General features: G+C 42.2%; 1 protein-coding gene across 33 annotated transcripts in view; it reads left to right on the forward strand.

Annotated features, from left to right (window-relative positions):
* Nucleotides 1–796: 796 nt before the first annotated feature.
* The window catches only part of NRXN1 (neurexin 1), a 668,143-nt gene continuing 648,353 nt past the window's right edge, over nt 797–20,586 (forward strand). For 31 of the 33 annotated variants that reach the window (XM_030269639.4, XM_030269642.4, XM_030269660.4 and 28 more), the window contains exons 1-2: nt 797–936; nt 4,808–6,309. In XM_030269639.4, coding sequence (XP_030125499.1) covers nt 5,571–6,309 — 739 coding nt within the window. In that variant the 5' untranslated portion in view covers nt 797–936; nt 4,808–5,570. The other 2 variants (XM_030269641.4, XM_030269640.4) reach the window with 2 other exon arrangements.

The raw sequence follows: 20,586 nt of genomic DNA on the forward strand, positions 1-20,586 counted from the left end.
GATAGAGATAAGGTTTGGCACGATCAAACACTTCCCATGCCACTAAACCAAATGATCTTGAGAAGCACCTGGAATTTCTCTAACAGTTCACCACCATTTGGAGACAACACAGAGGCAGGCGGGTTTTATATTGGAAAATGGCTTTCCCAAGCATTTCTCCTGTGGTTGTGGTAGACCTGGTCCTTGGCTGTGCTCTGCTCATGAGATTATACCACCGTTTTCCCAGAAGCTGAGCAGAATTCAGCAAACCTCAGTTCCGGGACATAAAAAAAGATGACAGAACGATAACGATAATAAAGATGGTGATGATGATGATGATGATGATAATTAGTAGTAGTAATTAGTGGTACCACCAAAACACCAACAAAAAACCCCAACCAACCAACCAACACTCGCCAAACAGAAAGAAACCACCAACAAAAGAATCCCCCAAAGAAAGAAGAGCTTTGCTCAGGAAGCCGGCAGCTCCCTCTGGGCCCTCGCCGTGTTGCACCAGCGTTGCAGCACCTCTCCCTCTGCCCATACGACCCCTCCGACCCTCCCCAGCCGTCAGCAGCGTGCTCGCCCCCCGCCCGGCCTCGGTTCTCCGCGGTGCCGCCCGGCGCAGCCTCTCCCGCGCGGTCCCTCCATCCGTAACGCGGCGGTGCCGGTGTCGGTGGCGGTGCCGGTGTCGGTCCGGGCGGGCTGTGTCGGGCCGGGGCGGGGTCCGCAGCGCGCACGGCGCCGCCCCCGGCGGGCAGACGGGCGCGGCGGCGTCACGCGGCGGTGCCGCCCCCCGCTCCCGGCGGCCGCCCCCGCCCGCTGCCGCCGCCGCCGCCGCCGCGCACCCGCAGCAGCGCCCGCTCCGCTCCGCTCCGCTCGGTCGGCGGGCGGCAGAGGCAGCCCCGGCAGCCGCGCCCTCCCCGGCCCGGCCCCGGCCCCGCGGCCCCCGCGCAGGTAAGGCGCGCCCGCAGCGCGGGCGGAGCGGCGCCGCGGAGGACCAGCCCCGCTCCGCCGCGGCGGAGCCGGTGGTGGCGGCGGCGGTGGCGGCGCGAGAGGCTGGTGGGTTTGCGTGCGGCGTTGTGGAGAGGTGGATGGCGAGGAGAGGAGATGGTGGAGCGGAGGTGTAAGTTAAAGGTTGGATGCGGTGATTTATTGCCCCTTGCCGAGGCGGGGGGAGGAGGGGAGAGGGGGTCTGCGAGACTTGAGCGATAAAATCAATCTGCTGCATGTTCTCCCTGGCGTGAGCTGCCGTGGTGAAACGCGAAGCCGGGGCAGCGATGGGATATCGCAATATTGTTGTTATTTGTCGGCGGCGGTCTGAAAGAGACGAGGGGCTTGTGCGGGAAGTGCATTGATAATTTGGGACATTTTCTATTGTGTGACAGAAGAAAGAGGGCACTCGGCTTCTTCGATACGTGTTTGAAACTGTTCAGGTTCCTGCTGATGGTGTGCATTTTTGAAGGGGTAGAAATTATATCATAAGCATATTAAAATAAATACATCTGCAGACTGGAAGGAGAGCAAAATCGATCATTCCAGCCGCTTTGGAAAGATTTTGATTCTAGAAATTACATAGAAATGAAAAGAAAAGATTAATGGTGCTGCTAAGTCTGCTTTTGAATTAGAGCGCTTCTCCCTTTGGCTGCAGCAAGGTTGTTTTTCAGATCCTTTTATTCCATCCGGTAATTTGTGAACTCTGGTCTTCCCCGCACCCAGAGACAATGCTCTGTATTTCATACAATAAGGATTCTGCCAAGGATTGTGCATGCCAACCGACCTGGCATTTATTAAGGATTTATTGACCTATGGGTGTCTCTCTCTCTCTCTTTTTCTAATTTGAAAAGGCTCAATCGGGGCACCTGTGACTAAATCATATTTTTTGAAGAATATAAAATGGTTGTAAAGGGGTGGGGGAAGCATACGAATTCACTGGCGAGGCTCTGAACGCAATAGCTACATTTATATTGGTTTGTGCATATTTCTCGCTACATATGTGTGTGTTCATGGATACATTGCTGGGAGGGACGCCTGGTGCTTAAGAGCCATTTGAGATAGATAGATAGATAGATAGATAGATAGATAGATAGATAGATAGATAGATAGATAGATAGATAGATATATTTTAATAAATTGTCCTCTTCCGAGAATGACAGTGTCCCTCTGCTTTAGAAATGACTAGACTTGACTGTGCTGTTTATTGGCAATGTGTGAATTATATCGGCAGTAATAAATAAGCAATTCTTTGCTGGGCTATTTTTCCCTTGGATCTTTCTCCTTTCTTTTACAGTCATTCCACCTCGTCTTTTTTTTTTTTTTCCCTTTTTTTTTTCTTCTTTTTTTTTTTTTCTTTTTTTCTTTCTCTTCCCCGCTCTTGCCGCCGCCGCTGCTGCTCTGTGTGTGTGTAAGTGAGGGGGCAGGCAGGCGCTGCAGCCAGCGGCAGGCAGCGGGCAGGGATGCTCGCGAGGTGGGATCCCCGCGCGGCGGCTTCTCCGCGGACACCTGTAGGGATCGCTCTGGCACGCACGGCGGCCGCGCACACACTCACACACACTCACACTCACACCGCGTCCTTGCCTGGCTCCCCCCACCCTTCTCCCCACCACTGACAGCCACCACGGGCTCCTGGCACCCTCCCGCTCCTGCGCCCCGCGCACAGAGGCGCAAACCCCTTCCCTTCCTCCGCCCCGCTCCTCCCGCAGCCGCCGCGCCCGCCCCGCTCACCTTGCGTCCCCCTCCCCGCCGCGCCCCCCGCATTCCCTCCCCACCGCCCCTTCCCCCGGGGCACCCAGCAGCTGCCCGGTGACCCCCGTGAATACACGCACACATACGCACACACACAGACAGACACAAACACACACGCCCCGCGCCTCTTCCTCACGCACCCCGTCTCCACAGACCTCCCCTTTCCCCCACTCATCACCTCAGGCACCCCTCACACACAGCCGCCTCCCTCCTGTCTTTGTCCCCGGGCCCGCACGCCGTTTCTCACACCGCCAGCCAGCACCCGGCTCCCCGCACCCCCACACACCCCAAACCCGCCCCATCACCGCCTCCCTCCCCTCCGCCGCAGCGGGGCCCCGCGGCCTCCCGCACGCCCCCTCCCCGCCCCGGGCGCGCCCCCCGGGCTGCCCCTGGAGCGCAGCCCCGGCGGAGCGCGGGGGCAGCGGCGGGGCCGCTCGGGCTCGGCGGGCGCCGCCGCCCCGTCGGGCCGCGCAGGGCGGAGCTGTTCCGGGTGCTGAAGCAGGAGCGGCCGCTCGGCGCCGTGCCGCAAGCCAGCGGCGCCCCAGCCCGCGGCCGCCGCCGCGCCCGGGAGGGCCCTTTGGGGAGCGGGGTTGCGGGGGCTCCCGCCGCCGCTCCTCTCGGGAGCTGCCGGAAAATCCCGCGGCTTGTAGCGGCGTTGCCAGAGGTGGCTCCTGCCGAGGGGCAGGGAGGGGAAGCCCCGGGGGAAGCCTGGGGTCTGCCTGCTGCTGGTGGGCACGCCTGGCCTCTGCCCGCGAAGTTTGGGGGGGCGGGGGGTGTTCTCCTCTTCTCCCTTTTGCTGCTCTTGCCCACCTCACGTGTGGCAAATAATAAAAATAATCGTGTTGACATTTAGAGGAATGAAATTAAATATAGAGAGAGTAGGAGGTGACTTAGCAGCTCTGAACGTGTCAGGTGCAGGCAGCTGAGGTGTGTGCCTGTTTTTAAAACGTTTCTCCCTGGCAGGGTCATCTCTGCCCCCTCTCCCCACACACGCATATACACAGGCACACACATCCCAGCCCAGAAAAGGGCTTGGCAGCAGCTGTGGACGTGCTATTGTGCCTGCTGAAGTGCTGCTGGCAAAGAAATGTAAGAGAGGGGAAGGGGAAGCAATGAGTGAGGGAGTGTTGGAGATCCTCTCCTCCATCAGGAGAGGTCTGCTAATACACAGCTCCCAGAAACGATTCAGCAGCTCTGGGGGAGAAAAGCAGCCTGTCCGCTGAAACGTTTTGGATGTAGAGACCTCTTCAGAGAATAAGGGTGAACTGTGGCATATATATAATTTTGAAAACAGAGTTGTTCTCTTAAATAAGGGCAGCTGAGTAAATAGACATAAAATACTGCAACCAATTTCAGAGGACTAACACCTGGGATTAGCTGATCTGCGTTGTGAATAATGTCAACATCAGAGCTGGCTTGAATTGGATTTTCCGTGCCATAGCAGAAAATACCAGCCCCAGAAGAAACCAGGTAGCAGAGAAAAAAAAAAATGTTTTCAAAAACATTTTAAAAAATGCAAAAAGCCATCTAGGAAACTATTGCAATTCTTCCTCACCCCAGGAAAAATAAACCAGTAGGTGTGCCATGTGTGGTGGAGCTTGTCAGTTCCTGCTGGGAGCTCAGGCCACTTTATTTTTTTGACCTGTATTAGAAACAACCAGAACTAGGCTTGGTAGCATCGTTCGTATGACTAGGACCTTGTAGCTTCACAGGTGATGGTGTTTTCACAAATAAATTAAAATTAAATAAATTGCAGAATAGCCTCTATCTTTTCTGTTTGACTTTGTTCTTGTAATAATAAAATGCACTACTGAAATATTTGAAAGTTTTGGAAAGGTAAGTAGTTTACATTTAGATTATACCATAAAAATGTGGTCTAGTATAAACATATGTGTTGAGAATCGTCTTTAGCGCTGCAGCCTACTACAATTATTCAGTAACTCGAAAATTACAGCAGCATTTTCCTAATGTCCAACACCAGTCAAAAAGAAAAAATAATCACAAATGTTCACTATTGATCAACTTTGTGATTCAACATGTTATTAGTTGTCATTTCTTATTATTCTGTTTCAATTCCTTGCAGATTAGAAACAAAAACAATAGAGGAGAATCACCCCCCTGGATCTTAGCCTTGGCCTTTTTCAAGCACGGAGAAGAGGAGCTGCCAGGCTTTGCATGTCAAGTGGCCACTCGGCTGTTTGACAGCTTTTGGGTTTCAACCCCGTTGGGATTGAGGCAGCTCAGGCAACCACGAGCGATGAGTCCTGTCGTCTGCTGACGCTGCTCTAGCACCATGGCAGACAGGCTGTGATATGACAAGAGGATCCATCCTAGGGAGGCAGCATTGGGATCCATAATTGGCTTCCTGGGAAACTACAGCTGGTGGAGAGGATGTAAAAAGAGGCGCGCATGTGCCAGGATATTGCTACAGCCTTGCCGAGCTGGAGGATCCACTTGGAGGAGAGTTTTGCCACTGATCTTGGTTTTTTCCCAGTTTGGTAATGTTGGCTTTGGGGAAAATTTCTGCTGACTCACCCACCCCTGGACACCTTTTGCAGAGCGTGGCCGGCCAGTGAAGAGATCCAACGGCGCCTTACCCCCACTGCGGGTGCCCTCCGGTGGCCTCTGGCACCATCTTGTGCCCAACCCCATCCCGTGGGGCAGCTGCAGCCCCCCGCCCCGGGGAGTCTCCCACAGTGACCCCCGCACCCGGGGCGGGGGTGAGCGTGCCCAAAGCTTCCAGCGCGGTCGGCGCCCGGCAAGATTTTACCCTGTCTGCCACCGGGGTCCCGGTGCCGCCCCCCGCCAGCCCTGCCGCCCCGCTCACCCGCCCCAGGCCGCGCAGGATGGGGGCGGTGCTGGTGCGGCGCGGGGGCTGCCTGCTGCTCTGGCTGGCCTTACTGCTGGGCTGCTGGGCTGAGCTGGGCAGCGGGCTGGAGTTCCCGGGCGCGGAGGGCCAGTGGACCCGCTTCCCCAAGTGGAACGCCTGCTGCGAGAGCGAAATGAGCTTCAACATGAAGACGCGCAGCTCCAGTGGGCTGGTGCTCTACTTTGATGACGAGGGTTTCTGTGACTTCCTGGAGCTCATCCTCACCCAGGGAGGGCGGCTACAGCTCAGCTTCTCCATCTTCTGTGCCGAGCCTGCCACCCTGCTCTCAGACACGGCAGTCAACGACAACCTCTGGCACGCTGTTGTCATCCGCCGCCACTTCAAGAACACGACGCTGATCATTGACCGAACCGAGGCCAAGTGGGTGGAGGTGAAGTCCAAACGGCGGGACATGACTGTCTTCAGTGGGCTCTTCCTAGGAGGGCTCCCGCCGGAGCTGCGGTCAGCGACGCTAAAACTGACACTCTCCTCCGTCAAGGACCGGGAGCCCTTCAAGGGCTGGATAACAGACGTGCGGGTGAACTACACACAGGCGTCACCGGTGGAGAGCCAGGAGGTGCGGCTGGATGATGAGCAGAGCCGGCTGTGTGCCAGGGACGACGTCTGCCTCAACGGGGGCGTCTGCTCGGTGCTCAATGACCAGGCCGTCTGCGACTGCTCCCAAACGGGCTTCCGAGGGAAGGACTGCAGTGAAGGTAAGGGGCCATTTCAGCTCGCCCCATCGCCCCCCTCCCCATCACTCTATGGAGGGGACGGGTCGGAGGCCAGGCCTGCATGAAGTTTCATCTGTATGAGTGGATCTTCCTCCCTCCCCTTCCTTCCCACCATGTACCCAGCTCCCCTCTTCCCCATCTTCTCCTCCATGTCTTCCACGTGTCTCTGTGGTCAACCATGGTGCCATCACTCTTCTGTTCTCTGTGAGGCTGGGTGAGAGGAGGAAGAGGGTGTTATCTGAGCATCTTCCTGGGGTTTTGGGTTGTTCCGGGTAAAGGAGAGCTGGGTGCTGGGTACCAGGTGTCACCCAGATGGCAGCGGGTGGCTGGAACCACGCTCGGCGGGAGATGAGGGAGGAGACGTGCATGCTTATCACAAGCAGCTGGTGGTAATTAATTTGGGGAGCAGGGAAATTGATGCTGGGAATAATTTATCTGGATTAAGTGCAAAGATGACCTGGGTTTGGTTTTGTAGGGTAGAGGAGACCCAGAGTCCACTTTGTATTTGCCTCTGCTATGTCATTGAAATAAAATCAGTGATTTATTTGTGAATTCCTTAAATTGTGGCCGGGGAGGAAGGGGATTAAACAGAGGATTATGTTTATACAAGAATGCGAAGGGTACCGCTTTGCAACATATTTAGCAATTCACCATGCCTGTTAGACAGGGAGAACACAAAAGGGCAAGGGGGAAGTACATACTCCAAGACCACAAAATGACTGAGTAGATTATTAAGGAAGAGGGAACCTAGAAAAACAGCAGTTTCTTTAATCTCATCTACAAATAAATCACTGGATAAAATATGATTCATATTCAGTACCCATTGTTTTTGGCAAATGGAAAGAATGTGAACGTTTACTTTGCAGATGCATGCAGGACTCTTGTTTTTATTATTTTATTAGTAAATGTACCATTGCTTGCAGCTCCTCTAGGCATAGAAATTATGTATGTTGTGTAACTAGAGCAGGATGTGAAGGTGTATAAATGAAATAAGTGTAAATGTATCAAGGGAAAATATGATTATCATGTCAAAATTGGAGAGCAAAGACCTAAGTTTAAAATGTAAAAGGTAAATATGAATAAGATATTATCAAGGACAAATTAAGATCTTCACTGAGTGGCTGCATGACATTTATGGCTGAATAATTTGCCTTTAGCATTTCTATCAGATTTCACTCATTATAAGAAAGAAAACATCATTTGTGACTGTGCTTTATTATGTAACACCTTCTGTCCTTAGTGTCAATACTAAAATGCTACAGTCATTCTGCATCCTGTTTACTTTATGAGCTGTTTATCTCTCATCTGCCATTCGTGAAAAATTCAACCCCTATTAACACTTTAAATATTTTTTTATAGGAGCAAATAGTTTCAGAAAATTAGTCATTTGTACTTTCAATTGCACCCATTCCCAGAAACTGTAAAATGAAATATCTTTTATATTGGGTAAACCCTCTCGATTTAGTATTTGGGTGTCAATTTTTAATATATGATACTACATAATGTATAGGTGTATGTACAATATTGAGTTGTCTTAGCATCTCTGAGTTAGGCCCTATTATAAAGAAAAAAAAAAAGAGGTGTAGCAGCTTTGTCAAAGCAATAATGGTAATTTAAATTACTGTTAATACTATTATAATTTATATGTCCTTTACACTAAAACATAGTTTATTTATTTGAAGTTATTTTGCACATATAATACTTATGTGAAAGGGTTCACATGATTGCATGTAGTCAAATAAATTATTGCCTTTACATAATAATAGGTTCAGTGGCTATTTTTAAGGAACATTTGTTTGTTTAGATCAAATTTTAGAGAAATACATATCTATGTTTATATTTAGTGAAAACTGTATGGAACTTTTAAAATGATGGAGCTCAAAATATTATTTAGAATCCTCCCCCAAATTAAGGTAAAATGCTGACTTAATTTAAGTGCTAGTGGTTTTACAGTTGACATTGGTGGGATCAAGTTTCTCCTCACATGTCCCTTAACTACTGAGAAGCCTTATAAAATAATAGCAAGACTTAAAATTTTAGCAGAAAGTATTCATATTCAGATTTCATTTAAAACAGGAGGCAACATTTGCCCCGACAGCAACATAAATGGAACTACATGGCAGTTCATACCTGTTAATTGAGAAAAGGTAGCAACTGACACTTCCATCAGTCAAGTTTTGATGAAGGGATTAGAAGTTACTCATATGTGCCAGAAAAGATATTGAGTTGTTATAAATTATTTAATATTCTAGGAAACAGATTAGGCAGAAGGACAAGTAGAGCCTTTATATCTGCCAAGAAAGAAACCTTGGCTTCTGTTCTTTAGTTTTTTGTAGCCAACATAGACATTAAGCTGTTGAACTTTCACCTTTTGTTCCCAGAATGTGTAAATTTCCCACAAGCCTTAGAAAGACATTGCCATTGCTAAAGGATCATCTCAGGCTGCAATTATCTGAAGGGGTCTTGAGTTTTCACTATTATCTTTGTTTTGGTTTTTGTTTAAAAATGGTTTTAGATAGGAAGACTCCCCAACTTTCCATTTTTATCTGAAATTATAGCCACATGTTCTAGTTGATGCTTTTCTTTAAAGGTGAAAGATGGTAATTAAATTCTATTTTCTTTGGATTTTTTAATTTCTTTTTTTTTCTTGGTTTTGTTGTTGTTCTATATCTCTGAAGTCTGGTAAAACATAGAGTTCCTCAGTGTAATAAGGAGTGTAAACGTTTACAAAATTTTCTACCCTGACTTGCATGTTTAGGAATTAAAAAGTAATAGATTTAGAGTCGAAGTTTCAAGTCTAAATATGCCATTTTTAATACAAGTTCAGTTATTTTCAGGAGAAAATCTGGTGAGTTTTTTTTCACAGATTTTCATCTTTGAAAAGCTTATTAATGATCCCTGAAGTAATTTTTTTTTCTTGTAAGAATGAAGTTCAAGTTTTGGGTTGGATTTTTTTGTTTGTTTGTTTTGTTTTGTTTTTTAACCCCATAGTATATGGCTTTTGGGTCGGATTTTTTTTTTGTTTGTTTGTTTTGTTTTGTTTTTTAAATCCATAGTATATATAAATTATTTTCAGTAGGCTTAACTGGTTTTATACCTGTCTAAATCAGGAGTAGCTTCATTTATGTTTTCTGAACTACACCACTGTGAGAACAATGCAAGCTAGGAAAGAACCATTCAGTCATTCCTTTTGTCCCAATAGGATCTAAGTCCTCTTCAATGGGAGCATTGGCATAAATCGGAGAAAAGGGACTGGAATTTTGCTTAAGTGTCAAGGATGTGCAGTCCATAGCAAAAAAAAATACCATTTCTAGCAGTTCTCTGGTTGATAGGCCCATGGGTAAAAAACAGTACAAGAGTCTTCTAAAAGATAAAATCTATGCTTTTTCCTGAAAAAAACCAAGGGCATGCATATTAGTTCACATAATAATAGTGATTCTGTAGAAGAAAAAATACACAAAATCATAACAAATTTTATTAGGAATAAGAGTAGCATTGAAATAAACCCTGACTGTCATATCACTTTTATGATAAGTTTTTGACATACATTTAAATCTTCTATTCAGTGAAAGTTACAATATTTCCTGAAATTACTCAAATTATTATGGCTTGATTATATGATAAGGAGATATTTTTATTAAAAATATCAATTTTTAAATCAGATTTTTAGTACATTAAGTCAGGGTCCTAGAAGGTAAGGAGAATACATTACTCATATCGATGAACCTCCATATTCTTGTAATTTTGCTGCTTAGGTTAAAATTTCAAAACGAAAGAAAACCCCTATTTTGCCTGTTAAATGACTAAAATAGTGACCTTCTGATTTTATAAAAAAAAAAAAAAGGGTATAGTTTTCCTTTCATTCTCATTTATATAAAAATAGCCTTGTCCATTATCCTGTCTGAGAAAGTAAGCAGTTAGCTCTAAAAGAAGTAGTTGCTTCTAAATTGTAGTTGCTTCTAAAAGAAGTAAAGGCTTCTAAAAGAAGCATTGAGTTGGGGAAAGTTTCTCACCGATGCTGACTTCTTGTAACTCCATGGCCTTCTTCTTTTCTATATCTCTAATGGATTGAAAAAATTGCAGGCAGGCTCCTTTATCTTTGTAAACTATAGCTTCCCTACTTACCTCAATATTAACATCTATTCAGGCAACTGCTTTGTGCATTCAAACCATTCCTGTTTATAACTTGTTGTATTTTAGCTGTTCTACTGAGTTTCTGGTTTGTGAGAAAAATGAGGACTGTTCAGGCAGCTGTTCACTGTAAGAGATACTCTTCCTTGTCAGATATTCAGAAATTGATGCCAGCTACGGTTTGAACTGTGAAAGTGATTTTTGAGGAAGTCAGTTCCAGATGTCTCAGCCTAGCCAGCACTTAGATTTGTTTGTTTGGGTTCTGAATATACTACATCAGTCTTTGTTGTATTTCCTTTTGCATGTTAACTTTTTAAAAAGCCATTCAATATTTATATCTCTTTGAAATTTTTGATATTTCAATCCATTTTATTCCCTTTATGCCTTGAATGAAACATTTGAACTTCTTTTGGCATTAATTATCTATTGCAAGTTGCATGTGGGAGTGAGATGTTGTTGAACTCATTGCCAACAGTCAGTCTTAACAGAGCAGTCACCATGGTCTTTATCCCTCTTGAATCCTAGCTAAATGTACTTCGGACTAGTAAATACTGTGAACAAAACTTGCCTTTTTGATTTACACGTCAGAATCTTTATCTACATGATCAGTATTTCTTCTTCATGCTGAATTTCTTGTCAGTGCCAGTGGCCACTGGGGTGATGTTGGTTTAGAAGGAGGGTTAGAAATGCACCAGAGATTGCACTGAGGTTCTGTATATGTACAAATTATGTCAATAATTTAACAATCATTAAATCATTATTTCACTTTATTTAATACTTTTAAATGGTGACTTTATTGTCAAAGTAGAATCTCGAGAGCAGATAGTCAAGTAATCAGAAAGTGATTCAGAACTGTTACATCTGTTGCATTCACATTAAGTCATATGAAAACTCAATCATTATGTCAGTTTAAAGGACAGTTTTACATCATTTTCCTAATGAAATTTGAAATAGTATTTTGTTTGCCAGGATTCAGTATGATAGGATATTGATTTCAATATCTTCCTCATGTGAAATCACAGGAGTTTAAATACTGAATTTAAATACTGTTAAGTAGGAGTTGTTAGTCTGTTTTATATTATCTTCTAAGGAGGTTTCTTGTCAAGTATTACTAATCCTTTCAAAATGCTGATATTGAAACTCCTATAGCCTAGATCTTGGTACTCCAGGTAAATAATATTTTAAATAGTGAGGTTGTTGTTTCCCTTTGGGCCTAGTTGAGGTGCTGGGTCCTTATTAAGTCTGTATTGTGAATTATAGACAGCTAATATTATAGAAGAATTTATATCTAGCACTGTAGGACCTTGTGTCAGACTGGTCATATTCATTCAGAATTTTGAAATAATATATATTAAAATTGTCTGTATTTTGATGTAATTGCATTTCAGGGCTTGCAGGCATTTTGGACAAAATGTACTTGATCTTTTGTCTCAGCTGAAGGTTGGCTCTCTTTTTACAATAGATGTCTTTTAACAATAGATTCTAGCTACAGATTTGTGGGATTTTACCCCTTTATCATTACTGACCTGATGGACAGGAATGGGGAAAAAGGCTGGCAATTAAAAACATATTCCTGATATAAATAGTTTTATGTAGAGGCTAGCATTAACATATGCAGCTTGGGGGGTTCATGTATCTTTTAATAAACATATTAAAATTGGTTGGTAGCTTAAAAGAGAAAGCTTTATCCATCTATTTTGGTGAATTTAATATGATGTTTTACTTACCAGAAAGTTTGGTGCTCCTTTAGAAAACATGAAACCATACCAGTTTCTGGAAAAAGGCTCTGTCCAGTTTGTTGTGCTGTAGTTGAAACCTGTGTACCTTCGTAAACACATGATTTTCCAGAATAGAAAAGGGCATTCTGAGGTGTTCAATACCTTTATGAACCTGAGGACTAAATTGTAGAGACCAAATATACTTCTTTCAGGGAATGATTGGTTAGGGTGTAACAGACATACCTTTAATTGTGTTATACATAGATTTGACTAACAAAGTCAGAGTAAATAATACTTTGCTGCCTTTATTTAGTTCTATGCTGAGCTGGGATAATAATTTAATCTTTTACAAAAGATGTGCACTTTCTTGAATGGCAGTTTCTCTTTCTGTACTGTGGTGATGGTATCTGAGTGTATCACAAGCACTTCAGCAGCCTGGATTGTATTGTCATGTATGCAGAACTAAATTTTTCAGCTCAGGCGCTCTTCTGCCAAGCTAAAAAGTAATTGTATGTGGTGAATTCATGCAAATGTGTAGCCATTCTCCTGGATCTTGGAGTAGAATCAGAAGGACCAATATGTACTTCAATGAAAAAAATATCTGCAGTAACTAATGAAGCTATGAGGTAGGAAAACCCACATGGTTTTGATAGGACATAGCTTTCTCAGTGACCCACGCCAGTCCACACACACAAACTTTTTCTGTTTGCCTTCCTCTCTGTAAAGTGAAACTACTCAATGCTTTTGGTAGGCTCTTTTCTCCTGGTCATAAGATACTTGAAAGATCAGAATTTCTATTAGGGATGTAGGAGAGGAAGTCAGGACCTGAAGCTCCCTTTACTATTGTGTGACAACTTTAGTCTACAGAACTGATAATTGTTAGGTGGCTTTGAAATTACAGGCCTTCCTAGTGCCTTTCCATAGCTGAGTGTTCAGAATAGTGTGGTTTTTCTTGATTTTTTTGTCTGTCATTGTCTGCCATTGTTCTGACTAGACACTGGAAATGTTTTAGCTTGTCACCTGCCAGCCACTTCTCCTTAGACAATTCAGCTCTTCTCAGTACACCTGTATAAAAGCCATCCTTATTACTGTAAATGGTTCCTTATTACTGTAGAAGGATCTGGGATTTAATATCTGAGCAGAGTCAAGAACTCTTGCTCCTAGTCAATGAACACATAATTTTTAAATTTAATTCTCTTCCATTTTCAATGAAAAACCTGAGGGTGAATGTAGGCACAGAGTTTGTGGTAATTGGGAGTGGGGCTGTGGCTGAGCCTCATCCCCAATGGGCTACAGCTGGAAAAAGCAGGTGAACAGCATTGGGAATAATGAGCCATGGAGTGCCCAGGTGCACTGACCAACCCCAGAAAGGAACAGAGGGCACACAGGTGCCATGCATGAACGTGAGGATATAAACGGTTGGGCTAAAGAACAAGAAGGGCAGATGCTTGCAGCCTCCTGAAGTGGAATGTTGTTCTTCTGTATGGGCAGACATCTGAAGCCTTCTGTTGAGGTATGGTGTTACTCTGTTTGGGGGAATGATTAAAGCCTCTGGAATTGCATGGTGATACTCTGTGTGTTGTGACTGTCTTGACTGCAGCATGTGCTGGGAGAGGTGGCCTCAGTTATGCCTTCCTTGAGATTGTCAGGAAATGAGGCAGAGGTAGCTGGCAGCTGTCTGCAAGAACAGGATTCTGTGATGAGATTCGAGATTTCCTTAGTGCTATGGAGTGCATTACGAACCTACAATTACTTAGTTATGTCCTAATGAGTAGTAGATTTGGCACCCTTTAGATATCTGAAGAAAATGTGTTCTGTTTTAGTTTTCCACTGGAGTCAGTTTGAAGTCCCATTGACTCAAGTTTGGAATTAGGGCAAACCTAATAACCTGCTGATTCTGAACTTATTATTCAAGTAGGAATATGAAAACAGGGAGAACTAGGCCAAATTAAATAACCTGCTGATTCTGCCTGTAGTATTCATCTGGGAATGTCTATAGAGGAAAATACTTTTCATAAATTCTGATATTTATTACCATGATCATTATCGCTATAATTATTCACTAATTTAACATGTGCCTTATGAACCGTGCTGGAAGAGTGATGTTATATGACTAATTTTTCTTATGTTTAAGACTCTCTATGATTTGAGGGAAAACCTGATTCCCCAGACAAATGGATAGTGTGGAATCCCATTTGCAGTTGCTCCCATTACAAACTGAAACAGTGGATTTTGCTGTGGAAGTGTTACAACCCAAAAATGCTACGCAAGTCTGCAAGTCACAGATTCCTTTTAGACTGTGCCATGTTGCACAAGGTCTTGAAATGAGAACATTGGACTTCTTGATTTTGTCTAGCAAAAGGCCTTTGCATTGCTTAAAGGCAAAGAAACTTGTTGATTCTTCTCACAGTGCTGTCTTTTTATAATTGAGTGTGTACAGCCATTAAGGAGGTCACTGGCATTACCGTATGCATCTGGAAATGTGTATCACAGTTCTAAAGTTTCTGAATTACATCTGAATTCCTGATGCAGAATGACTTTCTTGTTCCTCTTCCTTCTCTTTTGTGCTTTTTAGCTTTAACAAAAAGCATTTAAAAATGACTTTTTTTTTCAAAGGAGATGTTTCCATTAAGAAAAGATTTCTTGCGGAAGATTGCATGTATGTAATATAAATTATATGTACTTTCTTTTGAATAAGTGTATAGAAAATGACAGAATTAGTGACTAGACATGAAGATCTGTATCTCAATACTGTAATTTTCTTTATTATCCTGATTCCCCTTTGTTTCCAAAGGTGACAACAGGAATCTTCACACACATATCAGCATTTGTACAATGGTCTAGGGCACAACCACAATGAATAGCGCTTTTTTGCGGTGTAAAGATTATATTTATTGTTAATAAAAATGGGAGAATAGGGCCTTATGCTAGGAAAAAGAGTGCTTTTCAGCCTTAAAGATGTTATCTTCCCCGATTCTGAATCATGCAAGTATGGTAAAAGTGGTATAAAAAAACTTGGATTCCACTAGTTGTTGTACAGAAACGGGCTTACATTTTACATTTCAAAAATTATTTGTACATTTTACGTTTGTTAAATCAGACTCTTGGCCTGGAAAGTCCAGGGACAGGAGTCAGAGAGGCAGGTGAGACACAGCAGCTCCTTCCCAGACTGCACACACTGCTGTGTTTAAGCACAGTGATCTTCAGGTGATCCCTGGTGATCTCGGGCTTCTGGGGTGGGCTGGTGCTTCACATGACATCCTCCCTTAGAGAGAAGCAGTGGCATTTCTACAGGAGTTTCCGGGAACGTTGGTCCTGACAAAGACAATACTAGTGTTGTGCATTTTGAATCTGCTTTTTTCCCCATTTTCCCTAATCAGAGGAGAGACAGGTGGAAATGGACCTTAGAAACACATTGATGTAAGTCATTTAATTCTTAAGACTATTGTGGGGTGATAGAGGAAAGATTTGTAAATAGATTTAAGAACAGGTCAATGCCCTTCTCCAAATTCTTCTCAGATGGCTGTTGCTCAACTTCTCAGGAGCTGATTCTCTGTGGGTTTTTATCTGTGATGTTGCATAAAAGTAATTTCTGTAACATTATCACATTGAAAGGAACCTGGGAGGGGTTTTTTTAGAACCTATAGTTTTTCAAAGATAAATTATGGACTGTCACTCAACATTAACAAAAGATTTGTCTGGTTTAGTTAAACATTTACTGAAGAATTCTGAATATAGGTCTCACATTCTTATATAAAACATTCCTGACTTAAGTATTATGAGAAAAACATCAGAATTTTCCTAGTATTTCACCAGAAGAAAATATATTCAAATCACATTTTCTTTGTTGGCCCAAATCTTCACTACTTTTCTGTGAACAATGTATCTGTTGTGGTAGTTTCCAGGAATTTCTTTGGGGTTTTTTGTCACTGTTCTTGGTCCAAAGTACTTGAAGGAGCAGCTAGGATTGAAGTTAGCCTTGAACTTCTTTTTTTTCTCTGCAGCAGTTAAACAACTGAGTCTGGATTTACAGGAAATTGTGCAGTAATAATAAGCAGTACAGCACAGATTTTTTGTTTTCTACATTACAAATTTTAAAACTCAAAATGTTACAAAGAATGCATCAGGTTTGAAGTTCTGAGAAAAATATTTTCATGCTGTTTCCTATTCAAGCTTTTATAACAAAGAAAATTCCTATGAGAGAAAAAAGTTCAAATGATAGTTTTGACCTGCTATTTTTGGAAATCCTCTGACAGCCACACTTCACCTTGGCATCCGGAGGTTTTACCATTGTCTTAGCACTGGCTGGATCCCATTCTCCTTTTTTAAATATAATTTGGATCTTTAGCTAAGTAAAGTCTTTCTTGCACATTATAAGTACCTACATCATCCAAATTTACTATTCAGGCACATATTACCCATTGTGATACCATGAGTCATGCTGGTGGATTTTGTAAATCTTAAACCATGAGAGCATCCACAGTGATGCAAGGGAAAAACACATTCCTTCCAATTTCTCCCCTGTATTAAAAAAAAAAAAAAAAAGAAACAGGAACTTTCATTGCAGTCTAAGTTAATGGCACCATGGGAATTCAGAAATAAAGCTGCCTTCAGTGAGTGGTGGCTTTTATTTTTTTCTTTTTTGTGTTTAAGCATGGAATTTGTTTCTCCATTTTATTCACATTTGCATTAAAAAATAATAGAAAACATTTAGTGATGCTGTATCTATTGTGATAGAGGTACCTCAGATTTAAAAGCATGCCTCTAAGAGCTTAGAAATACTTAGTTATTTTGATTTTGCACTTTAATTTGGGCTTATTGCTGCTTGCGTGGCCTAAATATATAAAGTGAGATGGGTATCAATTTTGATGTTACTCAGCTTTGCTCTTCTACAGCTTCCTTATGACTAATCTATAAAAACAATACATGAGTATGTCTTGGAAACTTGTCCTTGCCCAGTCTGAGCTCTCAGTGACTTACACTAAGCTTTCAGCCATTAGAGAGTGCAGAAAGAGATACAAAGGTTTATTAACTGAAGGAATTGGAAGAGAAAAATGTTCTTAGAACTAATATATGTTGTTCTGTACAGTATTTCTAAAGTAGTTTACTTTTGTAGATTTTTCACTTTCAGTAGTAGATCTATCAATTGATGTAATAAAATAATTGTTGCAGTACTCCTTTCTTGTCTGTGTAGATCAGGTTGATGTCTCTTGAAGCTGATATGTTTAGCCACTGTAAAAGAAGAGTTAAGTCAGAAATAGGGCCTCTGATTAGGAAAAAAAAATCTTTCAACTTCATTAATAATTGAACACCCTGAAATGTCAAGAAATAAATAGGCTTAATCTTGCCCACTACTATATAATGCTGCTTTGGAATCTTTATAGAAGGTCCCTTTTCCATTCAGATGTATAGGAAGATCTTGTCAGCACAAAATTGACTGTCTCTTTGCATGCTTGTCTCTCACTCCTGTAGGTTGCAACAACTTTTTCCACCCTTCAGTTTCTCTCTTTGTAGAGGCACAGTTAGAACTTGCAATGCCATTTTCCCTTACAAAATTATGGATTAATGGCTAAAAATCTTAATATTTTAACCCCACTCTGACCCCTATTGATCAGATGGCCTAGTCTGTATTAAAATGCTTGCCTTTTGAAAATAGGCTGTCAAGTATTTTTGAGATCTACATGTTTGACTCAGTCTTTGCACTCCTTTGGTTACTCTTAGGCACACATTCAGAGCACAGGCTTTTAAATCACAGCTTGGTATGGGCAGTTTGCATCTTCTGCAATCAGGCCAAGTCCTCAGTGTCAGTCTAACAGCTATGAAACTACTGCACTCAAAATTTATGCTTGGAGAATTTTGTAAAATAAAGCACTTAGAAGCTATGAACTATCAGGACAAAATATACTCTGCACTTTTAATTTCATCTGTTTCTGGGTATCCATAATGTAATAGTATTTAATTACATGACCATATACCATTTTTTCCTGGAGCTTTCTACCTCCTTCAGTGAATAGCCTGGATAATAAGTTCTTCAATATTTTGTTTTCTACTTGCTGTTCAGTTTGTACTCCGGAGCCTTATTCATTGTCCATATTAAAATCATTTCTCTGAAGAGAAACCAGTAATATTTCCTAAGGTTTTCATAGATAGGATACCTGAGCTGCTGTGCAAATATTGAAAATTACACAATGCCCATGCAAGATGACAGAGGCTCTCATTCATAGAGAAGAACAGAGGCAAGAGAGACTGCAGGTAGCAACATTCCCTGAGTGCCCATCTGAAGTTTATTCTGGGTACTTCACACATAACACCACACACTCCAAGCCTCCACTAGCACTTCAAAGCGCAGCTGGCTGTGTGTTCTGGGATTTCCATCACAGTACTCTCTCCAAACAAATATTTGGAGCAGCATTAGGAATGGCCACCCAGAAAATGCCTGTCTTGAAAAACCTGATCAAAATCATGCTGTATTTTTAGGAGAGAAGGGAATAGAGTATGTTTTTTCATTCAGCTCTCCTTGTTCTGAGGTACACCCCACTCCTTGTCAGCGAGGGCAGATGCACTGCTCACTGGCACAGCAGTTTTCTGTGGTACTCAGTCATTACTTCTGGCTAAGAATAGTCCTCTGTGTGCAGATCAAGTGAGGGAAGCTCTGGAGAGAATTGCCTTAAACTGTGTAATTAAAGGCTATATCCTACCCTATATGAATAAAGTAGATGGATCTCAGTTATGTAAGAAGCCTTATGTCTCAGAGCTGCTATTTTTGACTTTGGAACCTAAAGAATGTTCTTTTAAGATAGTAAAATAGGCAGTGTGTATTTTTTTTTTTTAAGTTTTTAAGAGTCTTCTCCCACGCAGACATCCCAGCCATTGTGTTCTCTGTACTTGAATGAGGAAGCTGCCTTTCTGCAAGGGCCATTCATTAGCAGGGGATTTTCTGAGGGTCTGACACTTTCCCTGCTCCAAAACTGAGTGGCTGGACCTAGCACAGGTTTCAGAGTTTTGAATGCTAGGGAAGACCTGCTAAGACTGAAGTTGAAGGTCGTTCAGGAGTTTAGTGGTAAAACCGAAGACATCTCCACTAATGCTGTGCATACACATTTTAGGAAACATTTGCAATTTGAGGAAATTATGATTGTTTTTCAAGGACTTGGCAAAAGGCTTAAACCCAAAAGTCAAGGTACTCCTGCCCAAATGGTTTCTGTGTCTGCTTCAAAATAAGACTGAAGTCAAAAGGAATCGGAATGGAAATGAAACTTACTCAGAGTTCCCTTGGGAATATACAACTGCTAACATAAATGTCAGATTTTCAGTTGAGATATTTGGGGTTTTTTTACTAAATCGAATGTAGTCTTTTAAGACTGAAAAAAGAAGACTTCATTATTATACTAGGTCACTCTATTTTCAGTAATTACTGTAATCAACATTTCTATGTAGTAAATGTGTCTTTTAAAGAAAAAATAAAAAGCCACATGAAAGTCTTACATAAAATGGTTTCAATACAATTCAGAACCATTTTTCAAGGAAATGAGTTTTTTAAAATAAAATATAGATGCAGTATTTGCATGTCTGCTCATCAGTGTTGCCATTAAAAAATGGCCTAAAAGTATTTCTTAAACCTGTAAAAGTTTTATATAAGGGGTAGTATAGCCATAATAAAATATTCTGTACACAAGAGCTAAAAATGAAGCATTAATCTTTGATGTGACCAGACAATATTTTTAAGACTCTCCTGTCTTTATGAGAGCCACATTTATTTATGTTCCAGGACCTTTGAACATGCCTTTGGTATATTTCTTCCTTTTCTAGAGGTTGCTTTCTCTACTTGCAGAACTAGATGCTCTTTCTTTCCCTGTGTGTTAAAAAACTAAAAAGGTTAGAAATATTTATTTTCCCTTTTCCTTTCCATGCTTTATCTTGTGTCCACTAAGTAGTAGTTATCTAGAAAGAATACAAATAAGAATCTTTTAGGGCAGGAGGTGAAGACAGAATAAGCCACAGTCAAATTCCCACCAAATTTCTTTCTTATCACTTAATTCACAGATGGTCCCACTGTATTTGGTTGCATTATTTATATGAATAATTTTATCCCCTTGATCCCCAGTATAATTTAATGTATGTATTATTATGCTGTAGATAACCAGACTTATTTTAATAGTACAATATGGCTGTTTACAAGCATATGATTATCTTATGTTACCTTGTAGTATTTTAATCATCCAGTGACATTTTCAGGAATGTTAAATGTTGTTACTTTCACTGATTTAAATGGGACTATGTGTGTTGGAATGAAAAGTTTTTTTTTTTAAAAAAAGGTCAATAATCAAAAAAGAACTGTGGTTTAAGTAGGATCAGACATAAGCTAAACTGCAGAATCATAGATGACCAATGGAAGTATATATAGTTTTAG

The sequence above is a fragment of the Taeniopygia guttata genome, chromosome 3 (genome assembly GCF_048771995.1).
Source record: "Taeniopygia guttata chromosome 3, bTaeGut7.mat, whole genome shotgun sequence".
NCBI lineage: Eukaryota > Metazoa > Chordata > Aves > Passeriformes > Estrildidae > Taeniopygia > Taeniopygia guttata.